Genomic DNA, 22,239 nt, shown 5'->3' on the forward strand with positions numbered 1-22,239 from the left:
CAAGTTAAGCAAAACTGTTGTAGAGCTTTGGATGATTGGAAGGCATCAGAGGTGGGACTAGGGAAACCGGGAATCCTCATGCCATCACGTTTTGTAAATTCTTCCTGCCCCTCCTGGATACTACCCTGGAAGATACGCGCGGAGCCAGTTAGAGAGCCTAAGAGCTGGGATTTGCTACACTGTATGCCTTTTAAATACCTTCTCCAGAACCCGAAGGAATTCAGGCATCTTAAGGAAAGTTAGAGAGCACAAGAAAAACACACAGGCAAACGAAGTTAGACTTTAGGGAAGACTTTTTTAGCCACTCTGCAGAATCTCCATGGTGCTAGCCTCCATCCTTCTGTTAGTAGCCTGATAGGAGCCTCTCATTAGCCTAAGTTTATAGAGACCCTTCCTTTATGATCCCTCTGAAAACAAAGCTGCTAATTGACAAACAACACTAGCGCGTCTGTGTCTTTAGCTTCCTAAAGGGACAGGCTAACAGCTGCGAGGAACAGAGGAAGGAGAGAGGAGGCGGAGAGCCCAGAGCGCAAAAGAGGCACCGCCCCGCACCAAAGCGGCTATGGTTCACAACTATACACGTGGGCAGGCCTTGTGTTAACCGCAGGATCTCAAGCAATACAGCTTCAAGCAGTCCCTTTGCGGGTTCCGATTCAGCTGAAGGAACACCAGTTACAGAGAACTTTTCCGTTCTGGAAAGGTAGAACCAAGGTTCCTTTCCATCCTTTCCAGGTGACAATGTAGACAGTTCTGTGTCGCCCTCACATTTCCTGTATGAAATAAAGTGCCCAACTGTTCTGATATTACTATTCAAAAACAGGTTCTGAGGTGAACCTCATTTGTGAATCTATTACAGAGATTAATAGATTATTTCTCCCTTTTCAACTAATTCTCAGTGGGGAAATTTAACCATATGGTAAGGAGAGAATTAGAATTTCATCACATTAGAGCAAAATATAATGAAAAGAGTCCAACACCTGAGGCCAACTCTGAAAGCCACAATTAAAAGGTTTTTAATGAAACCAGAGAAACCCCAACCTGCACAGCCTTCAGTAATTCTGCCAGATAAGAGAGACTTATGGAATTGTTGTGGAATACTGTTTTTACTTATAAGGATGAAAACTAGCCACTGAATATCGTGTGCTTCGAGAGACTGGACTCAGAAGCATGAGGACCGTGTGTACTATCTCCATCCAGATAGCTCTTGTTTCCACAATTCTGTCTGCCCTGAACTAACCCTGCAGGAACAGCCCAGATGGATCCAGATGTCCCCAAACATCTTCAGAACCGCTACATGCACGAATGCCCCCACTTGTGTGTGAGAAGATTCCGCTCTCAATGTTCCTTCTTGCGAAGCAACTGGATTTAATCTTGAGGAAAGTTTGAGAGTCGTTTTTCTTTTCTTTCTGTCCATGAAGCAGTGCGCTTCTCTCACCACCAACTTAATAGCGTGGGGGACTCTGCAAAGGCCTCCCCCACCCCGCCCCCTTCGAGTTTTAAATCAAAAGGGCTATGTAAGCAACTTGGTCATCATTTTGCTGCTTTGTTTAATTGTTTTTTTTTTTTCATCTATATAGGAAATGGGCAGTGGAGGGCTGTGGGGAAAGTGGTTTGGAGAAAATCTGGGTTGGCTCTTGCTTTGCTAACATACTAGCTGAAAATCTAGGGTAAATTCGAGACAAGATAGCAGGTACCTCACCCCTACCCCCAGCCCCCAGGTTCCATCTATAAATGCAGACATGCTATTAACAGTGAGAAATAGAATTCTCTCCTGTGTGGGTAACTAAGCAAGCTGAGACAGTAGTGGCCCTGTGAAGGGTAGTGGGGGGGGGGTGCTCAGTGGGGGCGGGGGCTTTCCACTGGACTCCCAGTCTTTACCGCGGATATACAATTTGCTGAAGGAGCAAAGAACATCCTCGGCTCTAAGTAGGGCTTTTAGTGTGCTCATTGATGAGTGAAAGTCGCCACACATGTCAAGCTAAAGGCAGTTGTTGGGTTACTAACAGGACCCAGCGCCTTGCAAACATATGCGCTAAGCTGTGTATACAGATGGCAGGCAGAATAATGGAGCAGGCGCCTTTTATAAAGCTCTGGCTGCTGCCTGTCTTCAGACCTGGGAAATGAAACTATTCAGACTCGCGGCCAGATAGCGCTTGCGATTGTTTGTTACCGTTTTAATCCTATTAATTAAAACGTTAACCTGATTGGGTAGAAAGCGCTGTCCCAACAGGCGAGTCTTCTTCATAATAACCTACTCAGAGATAATGATGTAAAAGACTCCCCCGTCTGTGGCGGCGGCTGGTTGATGGGTCCGGAAATCTCTTGAAGGTGAATCCAAGCAAGATAAACGGTGCGTAGAGCAGGCGCGGGATTGGACTCAGAGGCGGCAGCGGCGGCAGCTCGGCTCCCTCCGCGACCAGCCTCCCACCATGAGGGGCCGCGGCCCATGGTGAGCCTTAGCAGCCAGCACCGTCGGCTGGAGACGAAGAAGAAGAAGAAGAGGAGGCGGCGAGCGCGGGGGAAGGCGAAAAAGAAAAAGAAAGGGACAGGGCTTTGGGCAGCGTGGGGACCGACGCACGCAGCAGCTCCGGAACCCCGCCGGCGCGCGTCTGTGCGGCCGCCTGATTCCCCAGCCCAGGCGGCGGCTGGCCCGGACGATGGAGCGCGGGTTGCACCTCGGTGCGGCGGCCGCGAGCGAAGACGACCTCTTCCTGCACAAGAGCCTGGGCACCTCCGCTGCCAAGCGCCTGGAGGCTGCTTTTCGCTCCACGCCCCCGGGCATGGACCTGTCCCTGGCGCCGCCAACTCGCGAACGCCCGGCGTCGTCCTCGTCGCCCCTTGGCTGCTTCGAGCCGGCTGACCCTGAAGGGGCTGGGCTGCTGCTGCCTCCGCCCGGAGGAGGCGGTGGCGCGAGCGGCGGCGGCGGCGGCGGCGGGGTGAGTGTCCCGGGGCTGCTCGTGGGCTCAGCGGGCGTGGGGGGCGAGCCGAGCCTGAGCAGCCTGCCGGCGGGGGCTGCCCTGTGCCTCAAGTACGGCGAGAGCGCCGGACGCGGCTCCGTGGCCGAGAGCAGCGGCGGCGAACAGAGCCCCGACGACGACAGCGACGGCCGCTGCGAGCTGGTGCTGCGAGCCGGGGGACCCGACCCGCGGGCATCGCCGGGAGCGGGGGGCGGCAGCGCCAAGGTGGCCGAGGGCTGCTCCAACGCCCACTTGCACGGTGGCTCGGGCCTCCCCCCGGGGGGCCCCACAAGTGGCGGCGGAAGCGGCGGCGGTGGCGGCAGCAGCAGCAAGAAATCCAAAGAGCAGAAGGCGCTGCGCCTCAACATCAACGCCCGTGAGCGCCGGAGGATGCACGACCTGAACGACGCACTGGATGAGCTGCGCGCGGTCATTCCTTACGCGCACAGCCCTTCAGTGCGGAAGCTCTCCAAAATCGCCACGCTGCTCCTCGCCAAGAACTACATCCTCATGCAGGCACAGGCCCTGGAGGAAATGCGGCGCCTAGTCGCCTACCTCAACCAAGGCCAGGCCATCTCGGCAGCCTCTCTTCCCAGCTCGGCGGCCGCGGCCGCGGCGGCCGCTGCCCTGCACCCGGCGCTCGGCGCCTACGAGCAGGCGGCCGGCTACCCGTTCAGTGCAGGGCTGCCGCCCGCTGCCTCCTGCCCCGAGAAGTGTGCCCTATTCAACAGCGTCTCATCCAGCCTCTGCAAACAGTGCACGGAGAAGCCTTAAACACTCCCTCCCTCTAAAACCTTGAGACCGACCCCAAAGCTAGAGGAAAGTGAGAAGCTGCTCCCCATCCCTTTTCCTTTGGTCCTCTCCTAAGTTGTGAAACACTTGCAGGGCAAACAAAGCAGAGGCAGGAACTTAGAAGTATCAGAGACAAACCGGACATTCAGCCTTGGCACGCCCGGAATCTTGGTCTTTGGGGCGGGGAGGGAGGGAAGAGGGAGGTTTAGTCTGGATGAAGTGTGCTTCCTTTTCCCCCTCAGAAAAGTGCCAACTTTGGTGGCTACCTAGACCTCAAGGAAGTACAGTCTTCTTTGAAGGTGAAAAATGAGTTGAAAAGTAGTGCTTGATTATTAGACGAGAAAAGTACCGAGTGGCAAAATTAATCCTACTAATAGCTGACAATTGGCAAGTGATGAAGGGGTTCAGAGTGAGAGGCTTGGGAACAGAGTATTCATTCAGACAAATCAGAAAGGGCACTCGAAAAATACATCTTGATTCTGAGCCAGGAGAAAAACTTGAAAGGCAGACTTATTTAGGTGGCGGGGAAAGCAGAGACATGTTGCTATCAAAGACTTGTGTTTTTTATTGTCTCTGAACTTAAAATTCCGTGAAAATGCTCAAAGTTTTGGTGAGAGTGGTATAGAAAGCAGGCTGTGGCTGAAAGAATTGCATTTAAAATATTTATGTGCACCTTGTTACTTTCTACTCTGCAATGATGTATTAGCAATTTATGGTATTTATTTGTTATTCTTTAATGATCCACATCCACAGTATTTATTATGTGTTAAGGTCTTAAGTGTAGATTTTTTTAATGCTTCTAAAATTCTGTTTTATATATTAACTTACACTGTGTGCCTAGTGTTCAAAGGTATATTTGCCAACAAATATGAAGAGAAATATTGATGTATCTGAGCTGCTGAGGTTTTTGAAAGGTCATTGGATATTTTCAGTTGCATCGTCCATGTATTTAAATTGAGCTTTAATAAATTGCTTCAGTCCAAAAATTACAGGAAAGGTGTATTCTTAATTGATGAATGAATTGATCTCTTTTCCAAAAGGGGACCTATTTGCATTCCAAAACGGAAAAACATCACAGCAATAGATTTTATAAGTAAGAACATACTAGGCAAATATATTTTTCAGGTTGTGCTGTGCATTTTAAAAGGTCTAATTTAATTGTTTTTAATATAGATGTACATATATAAGTTATTCCTACTGTGATGACTTATTAAGTTAAAAGACTGGTTTGATTTGCTTATGGTGTGAAATCCTTTGTTATTTTTCTAAGAAAAAAATAAAATTTAAATGAAATAAAGCTAAGGAAGAGCAAGGAGCTATTTACCCAAAGTGAGCTTTCAGTTTTAGTTTGCATGGCTATCTGCCTGCCTTTCCTCCTATGAAAATCCAGAAAACCTCTTTTTAAAATGGAGTCTTGCTATTTTCCACTCCTTACAGATAATACAAATTCAGTTTGTCAGGTTGGATGGTGATTTCAGAGCTATAATGGATCTATCAGTTGGTTTTTGGATGTGTAAAGAATGATATATATATTAAATAGGTCAATCAGACTATGACAGTTATGTACGACCATTTGTATGTGTATCTATGTCAGAAAGAATCTTTATTAAAATATTTTGATCAAACATGTTATTATGCTGTGCTTTGTAGAAGAAGCAGCCACTTTTTTCTGTGTTATTCTTGCCTGAGAAGTAACAAAAAAAAAAAAAAAAAAAAAAAAAAAAGGAAAGGAAAGGAAAAGAGTTTCATAAAAAGTGGAACTAAAGTTTTGGCAGTGCTGCACAGTTATGAGTAGCCTTAGGTCACATGGTTACTAAGAGGACAAGGACTGGGAATGGCCATGGAGCAGAGGTGAAAGAAGTCTGTGGTTAGACTCGGGACCAGAACAGGTCCAGAGTTCCTGATACTTAAAAAGCCAGGGTCTCCCTGAAAATCTCTCCCACAGGTACAGAATCTAGGCCATGCTAGGGCCTGCCAAGGTGGGTACATTTTCTTAAAGACTTTTAAAACAAAAGTTCTGCATCCAAATGCTTGAAGACCAAAAGAAAAGATGGATCCTGATTCTTTGAGCATCAGCTTTATCGTGGTCTCATCCTACTTTTCTGTGACAAAAGGGTCAACGTGATTGAATTATGTAAGTGTAAGTAATGCCCGCACAGACTCCCAGAATTTATTAGGTCATTGGTTAATGAGATGCTTGGTATTTGAATTGGGTTAGGCATGACTCTACTAAGGTATAATATATCTGTTTATATTTGAACCTTTGCTCTCGACTGTAGAAAGTGTAATTTGTAGGCATCACAGAGATGGTGGTACTGATATGGAGGTCTGAAGGTGCAGAACTTTCACTGGACCTAGTTACCTAAATGCATTTGGTCTGTGCAGCCTCAGCTCATAAAGACATCCCTAAATGCCGTCAAACTTAGTGGAGGCTGGTAAAGAAGGATGTTTTCTGTTCCAAATTTCATCAAAGAAGATTAATCAGAACCTGTAACTTTTCAGACAACATAAGAGCAAAAGGCCTTGAAACTCAAGCCCCTGTTTCAGGGAGTGGTGGTAGACTAGACAGGAGGAAGGGACCAGGGTAGCCCCTAGGCTGGAGGAGACCTTCTCTCAGCATTTACCAGACAAAGCCTGGGTGCATCTAATTATGATTATTAAAACAATTTCCATGACGATGTCTAATATTATGTTAATTTGAAAACAACTGTGTATGAAAACTGTCGACTATAATACCTAAATTCATTTAATGAAACACATCGTTAAGGCAATTAAACCTCCTGGATGTGATTAAGAAACATAATTACGACACTGTTCTGCACCATAATTGGGTGTCTTTAATCAAGGGGTAAAGTGATCAGCAACACAGCCATTAGTTTGTATTGTTCTGTCCCTGCTGTCCATCATTCTGATTAGGAATTAGCCACAGCCTCCACTAGTCAGACTTCCCCCCTTTGCATACTAACATTGTTGGGGACACATTTCCTGCAAGATTTACTGCTTAATATTTTGCATCATTAAGAAGGCCTCCCTGAAACACTTCCTCTACAAACTGTGTATTATTCAACCGTTAGCAGAAATCGGACAGAATATCAAATATTGAACTTCAAGGAAAAGACATGCTGGCTCTCCCCTCATCCTCCAACCACTCAGCTTCTGTGCTTAGTCCAGAAGAGAACTCAAATGTAAGGGGGGAACATTGGAGAAGGATACTGAAGACAGAAAGTGTCAAACAAGCAGGCAGTACTGAAAGGCATGGAAGGGAATTATATTTATTTTCATTTTAATATTTTCAGAGATGTCAACGTTTTGTTTTGTTTTGCTTTTTGACTGGAGCTGGCCACCATATGTTTTTTATAAAATCCATAGGATGTCTGAAAGAAAAGGCAAAGAAGCTTCAGATTTGCTTAGGTGTCCTTCTCTGCCCCAGCACTAGCCCCTCCAGAGTTTCTCCAGCATCTGCTTCTGGTTAAGGCAGAGGATGGCTAGAGAAAATTCCACCTCTCTACATCCAGACTCCAGGCCACTTTTCTTCTGTCTTCTCTGGAGAATTAGTCCTTTCACTACTGCACCACAGTGTCTACCCAGGTGGGACACTTGCAGAAGAACTGAGGAGTCAACACCAGGGCCTTCGGAATTCATCTTCAGAGTGTGGGCATGTGCCAGCCAACAGTGGCTCATCCAAGAGCTTGCTGGGATATCCACCAGACCTTAAGGCCCTTTCCCAGGAGTATCCTACCAACAAATCCTCGGGGAACTGAAGGTTCCACATGTCTCTTGAGTCCCACTCGAATTCACTACCTTGACCCTGAGGTCTGATAGACCCTTTGGCTGTTTATTTACTAAGTTTCCTGAAAGTAAACATCTTGGGGAAGTCACCTCTCCTTTCTTCTCCCTGAGGTGGGTAGATGAGTGTGCCTGTGCCGTGTCTAAGACACACACACACACACACACACACACACACACACACACACACACACGGAGAGGGAGAGGGAGAGGGAGAGGGAGAGGGACGACAGGGGACACTGTAGTGCTCTTTATTCCCACTCTAAAGCTGAGCAAGCCCCCTAAGACCTTTTATTACACAGGAATTCTTTTTGTAATTGCTCCCATTTCCTTTTTTTAGCCCACGATCCACTAGAGAAAACCCAGGCTCACAGATTTCCTTCCCCACGCACTTTTAGCGTGCAACACCAGAAACAAACTTTTGTACCTGCCTTGAGACCTAACCCAATATGAGTGGCAGTGACTGTTGCAATGTAATGACTTATGAAAGATATAATCATGTGTTAAATTGAATCCTCCGTTTAACTGTTAATGGTGTGCTCTGGGCACATTTATGTATTAAATGCTATGGTAACTAATTACCACTAGGAAAAAAGATAATACACTTCCCAGACTTTGAAAAATAATGATGAGTTCAGTTCCAGGCATGCAGCACGTTGTGGTGGCTCTGCCTGGTTGAGCAAGGGAACCAGTGGAGATCGGAGGTCCGCCTGTGTTCCAGCAAAGAGGGAGGTAATGAACCCTGGTCAGGGGAGGTTTCCAAGCTTCCTCTTCCAACCTTTAATGAAAATGAGATTCAGCCTGGGGATGTAGTGGTGGCCTGGGGAAGGATGAACTGAATGATGCCTCTACACAAAAGCAAGTAGTAAAACCTAAACACCAGAAACATAAAAGAGCTTTCTTTTAACAAAAATGCAGATCAGACTAAAATCATCCACCTCCCAAGGGACTTTCCATCAATTAACGTTTTGCAGAATGGTTTAAACTCAGCCTTGAAGCCAAACATAGGCATAGATAGAACGAAGGAAAACTAAGAGATAGTAAGGTCAGTTTGAAGTACAGAATACTTTTAGGATGAGAGTTATTTTCTCTCAAACAGTTCTTCTGGTCAAGTGGTGTGTGTTTTGCAGGCTTCACAAGATAAACAGGAGTTTGCTCCAACCCAAGCCCCAGGCTGGCCCTAGTGCATGTTGCCTAGCCTTAGTCTGAACAAGAAGGCTTTCTGCAGCTTGGTGTCTAAGAAAGTCAAGCACTCCTACTTTTCTCACTCTGAGCCTAGCTAAAGGGTGGATGAGGCAAAGACTGGCATTTTCCCTGCCTGCCCCTCCCGCAGGCCAACTGTGGTCCAACCTCCCAGTTTCTAGGAACACAAAGAGACTTTAAGGCGCTTTGCCTTTAATTGTCTTCCCAGGTATTGCTAAATCCTGCTGCACCACGTGTACAATTCAGGGTCCAGACTCAGGGTCTTTCTTTTAAGGCGCACCCCTTACAGCTTGACCAACCCCTGGAGTTCTGAGAATGGCCCCAGCTTTAAATCAGGAGGAACTTTCATTTATTCCTTTATTTGGGCAAGAAAACTCTGTTCTCCCTTCCCTTTTCCAGAGACTTGTGTGGATTCAATTCTGTCACTAATTCATATAATTAGTGGTATTGTTCTTAATAGCTTTTTTTTTTTCTTTTTCTGGATTGTCTTAAAATGAGGTGTGGTGAGGAGAGGGCGAGGCAGAATGGGGAGGGGAAAGGGGGGGCTCCCTTTTCTGGCTTGTTCTGTTCAGCAACACAGAAATACAGATTAAGCAACATTGGAAGGGAAATTTCTGGCCTGGAAAAGCCATCATATAAAAACAAAGATCGGTTTTAAACACTGGCCACCACCCTAACTGCAGCCTTTGCCAAGGAAGTCCATCTTACATGTCACCAGGGTGCTTTGATGGGGAGTTGACTTTAAGTATGCTCAATAAGATATCATCTTCTACCCAGCTTGAGAAAGAGTTAATTCTTTCTCAAAGACCAGAGCTGTCCTTGTCTGTTCAACCTGATTCACAGATGCAATAAAATATGAAGCAAATTTATGATCTGTTTCAAGCATTTTATTGCTGTATTTTTAAATTCATATATGCACATATAAGAACTATGATCTGTGAATAATTTGAAAAGCTATAGTTGAATGATACATTTTAGATAAAACATAACCATATCTTTATATAATTATCTCATGTTAAAATAAAAAAGAAAAATAGATTTCTAATGTGGACCAAACTGAAAAAAACTAATGACAGTCATAAACTGCTAACCAACCATAAATTAACATCTTCATCAAAGGGTAAAGTGGTATCACTGGTTATATAAAGCAAGTATTATTTCTCCTTGTGAGTTTTAGATAAAATCCAGGTATATTTTAAGGATCTATTATTTACAAATACTTCCCAGTCTTAAAGATTCATTTTTACTAGGAGGATGTTTGCAACTCAAACCTGCTATGCTAACAGAGGTATTTAGGAATGAGAATTTAGATTTCATCATAAAAATGCTTCATGACCCAACCTCATTTTATATATTTATTCAGCTCTGGCAATTACCAAAGTATTTAATACAAGGATTTCTCTGTTAAATATTTTTATGTATTCTCTGAAGAGGCAGCAATGTCCTCTCTCCAGGTGGTGGTCATGAGTGGATTATGTACCTAACGTGTGAAAATACTAAATCATGCATTGTCTCGTCCAGTAAATACAACTAAATTTGCTGTCTCTCTGCAGTATTGCATGCAGAATCAGGTGCCAGTCTGAGCCTGTACCCTTCATTCCAGACTTTGATGAAAGGAAATACTTTCCCAACCAGGCTTTCACGGTGACACAGAGAGCCATGAAAGGGAAAAGACCTTCTATCTATGGAATGTTGGGCACATCAGCTAGTGTGATCGAGTAATAATTGAGTCTCCATAACTGTAATTTTCTTTTGCAGAAGCATCAGGAGTACATATATTTAAAATGTAAGTGTCTTAAATGAGTGAAATTTAAAAGATCTATAGTTGCTCATACAATTGACCTCTTTGAGCAATTAAAAATTACTTTCTATGAAAGTAAAACAATTATCTGGATTATGGGAAATATGGTAGCAAATATAAGTTATGTCTGTGGTTCAGTCATCATTTGTGACCCCTTGCCCTGTAGAAGAGCTGTAGATGTTATCACCTAGGGTCAAAGGTTAAGAAAAATGTTCACTAGTCCAAGAGCCCTTCTTTAACTTTTGAAAATATTATTTAGTCTACTTTCTTAAAAGTGAAGATAAATTTTATAACTTTGCAGTAGGATTGAGTTATTTCAAAATAAGTTAGTTTAAATTTATTCCAATGATGAATCATTAGATAGTAATACCTTTACCTGATATTTTTACCTCTCTACTTGCTTTGTACTGTAACAACACAACTTGCTGTTATAGATACAAATAGAAAATGATTCTATTTCTAAGCACTTTGTCCATTGTAGTTTGCAATGTAGTTTTTCCTTATATCAACTACTCTTTAGAATCTGGCATAATCATAGGATTTTCTTTTTCAATCCAGCCCTACTCTGAGTAGAAAATGAACACTATTACTTACAGGATCACGCTAATTCCAGAAAAATTTAATTTTCTCAGTAAGAGAACAAATGAAAGTTAAGGTATACTTTTCACAGATTGTCCATTTAATTTCCATTTAGAAAAAAAGGAATGCTGACCCAACCAGTTCCAAGAATCAGGTGCACCTTCTGAAACAGTTGGATTCTGTTACCTGCTAACAGGAGGATGGTCATCTCCTAGTCATCATTTGTGAACCCTTGTCCTGTGGAAGTCAATCAGAGTCCTTCGAAATTAGTGTTCCAGTGCAACAGTGAAGTAAATTAACACAGAACCCTTTTACCCTTACCATTGCATTTGAGCACTTGCATTTCAATTTTGTGAATAAATTGAGCATTGTCCAAATATTATTCAGTTTTCTTCATTATCTGTTGAGAAATGAAGAAAGCTTCATAAGGCAATGCCTAACTAGACTGAAACTTCTCTCACTTCTCATTCTTATTCATGTCTTTTCCCACAGACTAGAAGGTATTAAAATTCATAGGTAAGCAAGGTCAGCATTCCAAATTTAGTGCTTTTTTTTTTTTTTGGATCTCTTTTTATCCTATATATAGACAAAGTGCAAATGCATTGAAAGAAACTCTGAACACTGGATTGTTTAGGGAGAGTATCAGAAGATCAGAAGATGCGAATATATATATATATATATATATATATATATATATATATATATATATATATATACACGTTAAGAAAGAGAGCCATCAATGGGATATTCATATAGCATAATCATTTCTCCCTAAAATTTGCTTTTTTAAACCAAATGTCAGCCAATTTACTCCTAGTAAAGTTATGAGACATAAACATTCAACTGTGTTTAAAGGTTTTTTATTGTAAATGAAAGAATATTAAATATCTCATTTGTAAACTATTTGAATGTATTTAACACTTCTTTAAGTTAATTGACTTTGTGTAAGTTTGTATGTATCATTTAATAATCAAAAATGGTAAGCAAATGTATCATGACAATAGTTAATTTTTTAGAATAGTTCAGTCTAAACAGGTTTTGAAATGTAACGTGATAAATTTTCATCTTATTCAAAAGTGATGATTTAATTTTTCATGAATTAAATTAATCTATTCTAGATATATAATATAAAATATATTTAGGCTAGAAAGCAAAACTCATTGGTCAGTGTCCTAACACCTTAAGAGTAATTAGTGATTGCCTTGGGTAATGGTACATTTTTATGACATTGCTCACTATAACGTAAATAGAGCTACAAAGTTGGGTGCTAACTTTTTCTAATTGAGTATTTGAGTCTGAGTACCTAATAATGTAGTGCAACTAAACAACAATTTGCAACACTGAGAAACTTAATAGGCTTAAAATAGGTGCACGTTTTAAAGGAAGGAAATTATGGTTGACACAGGATAGCCACTTTCTATTCCATCACTCCAACCAGAATACACGAGTCTTTGAAGAAATTTTAAGATTCTACTGTTAAAGGAGAAGCTGCTTAAAGGAGGTATTATCCAGATTACTTTTTACGATGAAATAAGCACACGTGAACAGGGGTATTTTGAATTGTGAGTATCTCATGGATAGTGACTGGAGATCTGAGGACAAAATGAAGCTGGCACAGCAACAGGGGCAGAAAAGTCAGAACAAAGCAGAGTTTGTTCCTCAGCAAGCCTGACTTAGTAGCAGGACACTGAGCCTCTGCTCACTGATCAAATGTGTAAGTATAATTGGTCACTGATGTAAAACAATACTATAATTTGCACTTAACTCAAAATGTAGATGAAGCTGTAAAAATGAAAAGATAAAAATTTAGAACATATGAAAGTTACTAAATTATGGAGATTGAATTAATATTTTGTTTTGGTTATTTTTTAGCATATCACTACAGTACTTTACATTTAGCCATTTATTGACTAATTACATGTATGTGTATATGCACACCTATACATGTGTGTGATTGTATGTGGGTATAAGAATGTGTGTGATTTTGTATGTGTGTGAGTGTGTGAGTGTGTGTGCAGAGGTCTGGTGATAAACTGAAAGAGGCAATTCTTTCTTTCTACACAGGTCATCAAGCTTGACCACAGACAGCTTTAATCACTGAACCATCTTGGTGGTCCTCCTAGATGTTTTTAGCTTGTGTAATTTGTTTATGATAATTTATTGTAGAACACTACTTTCTAATGTCTGCTCAGAAAAGGGCTATTTAGAAGGTACACTAAATCAGATATTAAAATATTGAAATAATTTCAAAATGAGAAATTTCTTATTTACAACCAAACGAAAACCAAGTAAGTTATTTATATGTTATTTTCTCCAATAAAGTGGATATTTGTGAAGAGGGAGGTTAATAGTATCATGCATAACTACTTAGTGGAAATGCTCAATAAATATTTGGTTAAATAAATGAATGGAAACAAAAATTATAAAATATTCCTCTAACAAATACTTGGCCTGTATTGCCATTCTAAAATATATGCATACACACATACAAAATGATGTTTGATGGAGTTAGTTTACACTGAGGCAACAGTAAGCCAGCTATGCAACATGGAGCAACACATAAAAAAGCCCCACTCAGTGCTAGGCCCAGGTAATTTCTTTTAGAGTTGCTAGTCACTGAGGCCACATAGACCCTTAAACGATATAGGTTATAGTCAATGTTCTTAGCTACCATCAAAAACTTTACACTAAGACCCTATTTCTAAAGACATTGCATAATTGAGTGGTATGGCATGGAGAAAGCAAGCTCGCTCGTACTGTCCAGGAAAGTTCATTCCTAATTGCTAACACTCATATTGCTGGAAGATGCTATGAATGCTACCTAAGAGGAAAAAAGTAGTCATCAGTCTTGCCCAGCTATGAACCCTATGAGGTACAATAGTGAATGGTCTAGTAAGGCATGCTCATAGCTGCAATAGTGGCAGAAACATTACAGGACTAACCAATCACTTTATGGTTCCATTTGAAGCCCACTTCACAAGTTGATTTCCATATTTAGAACTGCTAACGGAGTCGAGAGTTTGTGGCTAGACGTGGCATATGACATACGGGAGAAGCTACCATTATTATTCAGTTAAATGAATATAATGTATTACATAGACTTCAAATGAGTTATTGTCTTACCCATAGATTGACTCATCTTCTAGGAAAAGGAAAGTGAATTTTATTTAAGTGTGTGGTTCCTGGTGGTTCAACCGGGCTCCAGTACAGCCACATATCTAAGAGTATAATGACAGTGCAGACTGTACTTGAGGAGAGGAGAAAAAAAAAAAAGAGGACACAAAGTTATGCATGTAGGGGAAGTGGATGCATCTGGGAGGAATTTGGGGGGAGGGGATGGATATGAAAGCATACAAATTTGTCTCAGAACTAGTAAAAATAAGAAAAAGACTTAAGTTTTATTTTTTGTTTGAGTGTGCATGCTTGTGGCTACATAAGTGGATGCCACCTATGGATGGTTGTCCACGGAGGCCAGAAAAGAGTGTTGGATCCCCTAGAGCTTCAGATACAAGCTGGCTGACAGCTAAGAACCATACTCAGCATCGAATGAGATCCTCATGGAATTTTTTTCTTTCAGTTTGTTTATATGGTAGATACCATGGATGGATTTTCATATACGGAACCATCCCTGCCTGCCTGGTATGAAGCTTACGTGATTTTTTTTTTTTTACATAATCACCAAAATTTATTTAGTGTATCTGTAGGAAACAGAAGATTAATTTATTTTTGCACATTGTCTTAGTCAGGGTTTCTATTCCTGCACAAACATCATGACCAAGAAGCAAGTTGGGGAGGAAAGGGTTTATTCAGCTTACATTTCCATACTGCTGTAGATCACCCAAGGATGCAGGACTGGAACTCAAACAGGTCAGAAAGCAGGAGCTGATGCAGAGGCCATGGAGGGATGTTCTTTACTGGCTTGCCTCCCCTGGCTTGCTCAGTCCACTCTCTTATAGAACCCAAGACTATCAGCCCAGAGATGGCACCACCCACAAGGGGCCCTCCCCCCTTGATCACTAATTGAGAAAATGCCTTACAACTGGATCTCATGGAGGCACTTCCCCAACTGAAGCTCCTTTCTCTGTGATAACTCCAGCTGTGTCAAGTTGACACAAAGCTATCCAGCACACACATGTTAAAAGTATCACATAGATACTATAAATTCCATTTATATGTTCCTAGATCCAGATATTTATATATTTATTCTTTTTTCCTCACTTGTAAACTTTATTTAAAATTAATTTATATTTTATACCCCATACTTTACTCCACCCCCATCAACCCTCTGACTTTTCCACATCCCATACCTCCTCCCCACACCCCTGTCTCCACATGGATGTCCCACCTCGCCCTCCAACCCCACCTGACCTCTAAACTCTCTGGGGCCTCCAGTCTCTTGAAGGTTAGGTGCATCATCTCTGAATGAACACAGAACTAGAAGTCCTCTACTGTATTGTGTTGGGGGCCTCATATCAGCTGGTATATGCTGTTCGGTGGTCCAGTGTTTGAGAGATCTCAGGAGTCCAGATTAACTGAGACCGCTGGTCCTCCTACAGGATCACCCTCCTCCTCAGCTTATTTCAGACTTCCTTAATTCAACAACAGGGGTCAGCTGTTTCTGTCCATTGGTTGGGTGCAAACATCTGCATTTGACTCTTTCAACTGCTTGCTGAGTCTTTTGGAGGACAGTCATGATAGGTCTCTTTTTGTGAGCACTCCAAAGTCACAGTAATAGTGTCAGGCCTTGGAACCTCCTCTTGAGCTGGATCCCACTTTGAGCCTCTAGCTGAACCTTCTTTTCCTCAGGCTCTTCTCCATTTCCATCCCTGTAATTCTTTCAGACAGGAACAATTATGGGTCAGAGTTGTGACTGTGGGATGGCAACCCCATCCTTCATTTGATGTCCATCCTGAGTGAGGTAACTCAGACCCAAAAGGACATGCATGGTATGTACTCACTAATAAGTGAATATTACCCCCCCACACCAAAAAAAAAAAAAGTACAGAATACCCAGGATACAGTCCATAGAACTCAAAATGGTCAACAAGGAGAAGTGCCCAAGTGAGGATGCGTCAGTCCCACTTGGGAGAGAGAAAAAAGCAATCACAAGTGGGAAGGGAGGGAGGAACCTGGGAGGGAAAGTGGAAGGGGGTGGGAGGAGTGGGAAGGAGAGGGGAATCTGATCTGGTATTGGGTGAAGGAAAAGGACTGAAGCCCCGAGGGCCAGCAGAAAGAATGGAAACAGGCAACTTCGGGAATTAGAAGGTTGGCGGGGGTGTCAGTTAGGGTGCTCCAGAATGTACCAGAGACCTGGGAGGTGAGCGGCTCTCAGGACTCAAGGGGAAGGACCTTAGATGAAATGACCAACAGTAGGGAGAGGGAACTTATAGAGCCCACCTACAGCTTACTTGATCTTGATGGATGATGTCTTTGATGTGTTCCTAGATTTGGTTTGTGAGTATTTTTATTGAGAATTTTTGCATCAATGTTCATATGAGAAATCGATCTGAAGTTCTCTTTCTTTGTTGAATCTTTGTGTAGTTGGTGTTCGCAGACAAGAGCACGTTGTCTTCAGAGAGGCTCCACCCAGCAGTTAACTCAGACAGATACAGACACCCACAGCCAAACAGTGGATGGAGCTTGGGTCCTCTTATGGAAGAATAGGAGGAAGGATAGTGGGTCCTAAAGGGAATAGGAACTCCACAGGAAGACCAACAGAGTCAACTAACCTGGACCCTTGGGGCTCTGAGGAGTTTGAATCACCAACCAAAGAGCATACACAGGCTGCTAGGACTCCTCACTCATATGTAGCAGATGTGCCTCTTGGTCTTCATGTGGGTCCCGAAGAACTGGGATGGGAGCTATCCCAAAAGCTGTTGCCTGTGGGATATGTTCGACTAGCTGGACTGCCTTGTCTAGAATCAGTGGGAGAGGAAGTACTTAGCCTCTAAGAGACTTGAAGTGCCAGGGTGGGGCAGTGGGAATACCCAGGGGAATCCCTACCCACTTAGAGGAGGAGAGGCAGCATGGGGAAAGGATAGTGGGAGGGGGTAACCAGAAGGGAGCAGTGAGCAGGATGAAAAGTGAATAAATAAAAATGTACAAATAAAAGAAGAACCATACTCAGTTCTCTGTGAAAGCAGCAAGTATTTCTAAATACTAATGCATCTCTCTTGCTCCCAAAGTAATATTTAAAAGACAAAAAAATTTGCTTATGTATCTCTGTTAAACTTTGCAAGTGTGTGTTCAAACTAAGTTCACATGTGTTGGTGATAGTAAGACAAAAATCAAACACAAATTATACTTGGAGGAACATTAAACCAAGGTCAGAAACATTTTCCAGAGGTAAAATTCCAGGAATGTGGGCTCAGTGGTTAAGCCATCAGAAGAGGCAAAGGAAAGGGGGACTATGGAATCAGACCCATAACACAGGGGTAGGTTGAACATGCTAGGTTCAGAATACAAACCATGTTTAATATGTTTAAAGGTATGTAAAGGGATAGTGAAGGTATATTAAAGGAACAAGAGGTTACAAAATATGGCCAGGTAGAAATAAAGAACAATGAATTATCAAACCGAAAAATGCAATCATTGAACTTAGAAATGCCATGAGAAAGAAAATGTGAGCACTGAGATGCTGAAGGCTCAAAATCAGCTCCAGAGACCGGAAGAAGGAAAAGGACCTCTTAGTATGGAATATAGCACATTTGCTTTGTTTTGGGAGAATGAAAGGTGCCATGGAATTGTATGGAGGAGGTGCAGTGATTAGAGACAGCATTTCATTAAAGACCATGTGGTATATACACATGATAAAATATTGCTTGGTCTTAAAAAATGAATTGTGTCATTTGAAACAACATAGATAGATTTAGAGAACATTAAGTGAAGTGAAGCCTGGTCTAGTCTAATACTATGAACTCTCCCTTGTGTGTTAGCTTTTATTTTTAACTTGGTACAACCTGGAGTATCTAAGAAAAGGGAGCCTCGATTTAACAGTTGCCTTCATCAGATGCTTGTGGCCATGACTGTGAGATATTGTCCTAATGGATGATTAACGTAGCACACAGTCCAGCCCCTGTGAGCAGCACCATTGCCTGGATTTATGGACTTGGACTGTATAAGAAAGCAAGTTGAGCACAAGAGAGTGAGCAAGCTAGTGTGCAGCACTTCTCTGTGGTTTCTGTATCAGATTCTTACCTGAGTACTGGCTCTGATTTCTATCAGTGATGGATTGTGATTAGGAAATATGACCCTCCCCATAAATTCTTTTCTCCCCAAGTTGCCATTGGTCACAATATTCTTACCTTTATAGCAACAGAAAATCACACTAGAATATATATGAAATCCAAAATAATCTAACTCAGCAAAGCACAGAGTGAAAGGTGATTATAGAGGTCGGGGAGAGTGTAGAAGTGACCAAAAGGTACAAAATCTCAGCCAGGATGAAGATGGTCTTTTGGAGGTGTGTGTGGGAAGAGGTTTTAGTCCATTGCTTTGAGAATATAGTTAGCAACAGGGTTGGTTAAAAGTTGCTAAGAGGATATATCCTAAATGCTATTGCAACAAAAGTGGTTTGATTCCATAATTTGGGCTGGTTAATCATTCTACATCTTTTTCATGAGTCATAACTTCCCTCTGTATTCTGTGAATTTAGGTAATTATAAATGGTCATTTTGCATTTCTTTTTTAAAAGGAAAGAGATGGAGAATAGCGGCCACCTCATTAAAGCAAAACCAGAATTCATGCCAGTACACCTTCATGTGGACAGAACACAAAGAACCTACGCTCTAGGAAGGGGAAAAGATACCATGTTATGTTGCCTAGTGCGATAAGTATTTTAGAACGCTGCTTTAAAATCAATCTCCTTTAAAATAACAATAAAAATCCAAAGTATTAGAATTTCTAATTAATATAGCATGAATTAATTTGGTTTAATTATTTATCCTGTGAGTTCATATTTTGTATCACCATTTATATCAAATGTCAGTCACTGGGGTATTTGGTAGTAGAACTCTTTTACTAATCAATACAGGCTGTGATGTCATATAAAATTCTTTTGTATAGATTCATTTGATAGCTTAAAATAAAAACTAACCTTCAAGTCCAAAAGGCTGTGGATAAATAATGCTACCTAATTTCTCACCTATAAATGGAAACATTTGGTAAAGGGTTCATTGAAGTATTAAATAACATGGTTTATAATAGCACTACTGGCAGTGCTATTATAACTTCAATATTTACCTCCACAATAAGCCTAATACTAATGTCTAGGGTAACAATAGGCTTTGGGTTTTCCTATACATTAGAATTTAACAATATCTAACTTGAAAATGAGCCATCTTACATAACAATTAATTATGTTCTATTGAGCTGTAGAAAACAAAGTTATAAAGAGCATTTATGTATGATCAAATATTAAAGGGAAATTGGAACATTTAATATTTTTCAAAATTCACTTAATGCAAAGGTACCCTGGTGATGTAGACATTATTGATACTATATTTGAAGGGAAATTTTTCATACAGTGTAACTCATGGGATTTAATTTCCCTCTTCTCAGGGAAAACGGGAAATTGTTACACTGTTCATTGATGGCACAGCTTTCCGGCAATACATAAAACCATATTAGAGGATTTCAGTAACTTAAATAAAATCACCCTGGAGCAAATTTATTACTAGAAGAGCACATTCACTACAAATGATAAAAATCATAGTAAGTACAAACTTGAAAACGTTATTTTACCTTATCCTGAAATAACTGGCATGACATTTTTTTAAACCATCACGCTGCTTTATTTTGTGACAGGTTTTGTGACCCAAAACAAACTGGATTGATCTCAACCAAATATAAATTTGCCATTTTCAAACAAACAAGAGTAGTGGTTGCATTTGGGGGCGTGCAACAAATCACGGAGCTCAGCACATGCAGCTTTACTCTGCTAAGCGTCTCTGTCACACTTTCAGCTTATCCAAGATTTTGCTTTGTACCTAAATGAGACATCAGAATCGGGGTGCTGAATACCTAAAAACATACGACTGTGGTTTAGTCGTATAGGCTTCCTGTCCATTATTTCTAAATCAAGATAAGTTAAAAACATAATCAGTAGTAGCTTCATTTCATTCACTGCAAAATATCTCCCTGGACATTTGCTTGTTCCAAGTCCAAAAGGTATAATGTAACTCTTCAGCTTTTTTCCTCCTTTGAAAAACGTGGTTTTCTTCTTACCATCTTCTATGAAGCGATCAAACCTAAATTCCTATAGGAAATAATAGACAGTGTTAAAATTGCATTTTGATGAGTTTGAGTTAAGTTCACAAGATTGAAAAAAACATACACAAGGAAGAAAAACCTGAAAAATATGCAAGTCATACTCAAACTCTCAAAAAATTCAAACGTTACAAGGAACACCTATATCCAAACACCTATACCACTTCTCGTCTCAGCTCACATTCCTTTTGTCTTCTCTTGTTTGGTATTCTATGCTGTCATGAAACACTGAAGTCTGGGTAGTTGATAAAGAAAAGCATTTCTTTGACTCGTGAGTCTGGGGTCTAAGTACTCTAAGAACCTGGCACTGATGGGGCCTTGTGCTGTTATCAAAACAGAAAACCACAGGGCATGTGGTACATTTAGGAAATGCTCAAATTATTGTGACTGCACTGAGTTTTATAAGCATAGAGAGGCTACATCTATTCATCTATTTCCATTTTTGTCCTTTACAATGACCCCTCCACAATTATATTATATATATATATATATATATATATATATATATATATATATATATATATATATATAATACACACACACACACACACATATACTGATTATGGGTAAAAGGGTTCTCGTATACTGCTGTTGCCATTTCTACTATGAAGTAATGACTCTTAGCAGCCACAGTTTCTTTTACCCTCTAAACTAGCTACTGATGGATAAGTACCATGAATTTAGGATTTAGTGTTTATGTTTGGATTAAAGAGACAGGAAATAATAAGATTCAACAAATCCCCAGAGAAAACCTAAGCTGCAAACAGATTTTGCTTTTTTCTATGTTAATGCAAATTTCTCCTATAAGATTTCTATTAGATTTACTCTGCTTGGGTTAATTCTGATTTCTATTAGAGTATAGTCTGCTTAGGTGAATCTGACCTACCTACTTATCAGGCACTTCTGACATATATTCATAAAGAAGTTATACTATTTGCTATAGAAAATTAGAGTATTCATTTATTTAGGGTAGTCGGTCTGCATACTTAATTTTGCCACACTGCCAAAATGGTCCAGTTCAACTCTCATTTGAGTGTTAAAGAGTGTTAAAGGGTACTTAGTGACTTTATTTTAGTTCATTGTGAATTAACTTTCAATTAAATTAATTAATTAATGCTCATGGTTTGAGTGAAAATGACCAATTATTTTCGATAGAGCTCATTATATCTGCTTAACCACCAGTTTGATATAAACTACATGAAGTCAAATGTAGAGAAGTAAGTAGGTCAGGTCCAACACATTTCTGGTTATGCCAAAACCCTACAATGTGAATAAATTGTGATTGATTATATTATAAATGTTTAAATCATTTTAATGGCAAATGTGGTAAGGTTGGAACAATTATCTCCCTTATCAGCACTTGGCTTACTTTAGTTTATTCAGAATAAATAATTTAAGTATTTGAGCTTTGAAAGCCTTTGCACAATTCCTACTCCCTCCCATCTTGCAAGACTGGAAAATAATGTTGGTAATATTATTTAGCATTTGATATTTTGTTATTTCCTAACAAGTGATGCTTTAAACAGATTAGAATAGATCTATACTTTAGTCCTGTTATGAAATGTATCCAGACAATTCTAACCAATGCAGAACTGAAAATATCTGTTCATTCATGCAGCAAATACCATGATAGTCTCCGTGGACATAGTGTTTCTAGTAGCACATGGAAGCCTCTCTTGGTGAACATCTTCATCTCTCCAGTCCAGCCCTCCCGAACTCAGCACTCAGCACTAACCCTTCTTGTTAGCACCTTTAGCATTTCTTAGCCTTCTTCTTCTTCTTCTTCTTCTTCTTCTTCTTCTTCTTCTTCTTCTTCTTCTTCTTCTTCTTCTTCTTCTTCTTCTTCTTCTTCTT

The 22,239-nt window shown here is 40.8% G+C and overlaps 2 protein-coding genes across 4 annotated transcripts in view; one reads left to right on the forward strand and one right to left on the reverse strand.

The window, feature by feature from the left end:
- Window positions 1-2,200: 2,200 nt before the first annotated feature.
- On the forward strand, window positions 2,201-5,376 carry Bhlhe22 (basic helix-loop-helix family member e22). Its single transcript, XM_021196142.1, has one exon. The coding sequence runs from the start codon at window positions 2,658-2,660 to the stop codon at window positions 3,729-3,731; it is 1,074 nt and encodes a 357-aa protein (XP_021051801.1). The 5' UTR covers window positions 2,201-2,657; the 3' UTR covers window positions 3,732-5,376.
- A 13,991-nt stretch (window positions 5,377-19,367) lies between these two features.
- LOC110320479 (25-hydroxycholesterol 7-alpha-hydroxylase) overlaps window positions 19,368-22,239 on the reverse strand; it is a 167,088-nt gene continuing 164,216 nt past the window's right edge. For all 3 annotated transcript variants that reach the window (XM_021196518.2, XM_029538118.1, XM_029538117.1), the window contains exon 7: window positions 19,368-20,374. In XM_021196518.2, coding sequence (XP_021052177.1) covers window positions 20,078-20,374 — 297 coding nt within the window. In that variant the 3' untranslated portion in view covers window positions 19,368-20,077. The remainder of the gene's footprint in view (window positions 20,375-22,239) is intronic.

The sequence above is a fragment of the Mus pahari genome, chromosome 4 (genome assembly GCF_900095145.1).
Source record: "Mus pahari chromosome 4, PAHARI_EIJ_v1.1, whole genome shotgun sequence".
Taxonomy (NCBI): Eukaryota; Metazoa; Chordata; class Mammalia; order Rodentia; family Muridae; genus Mus; species Mus pahari.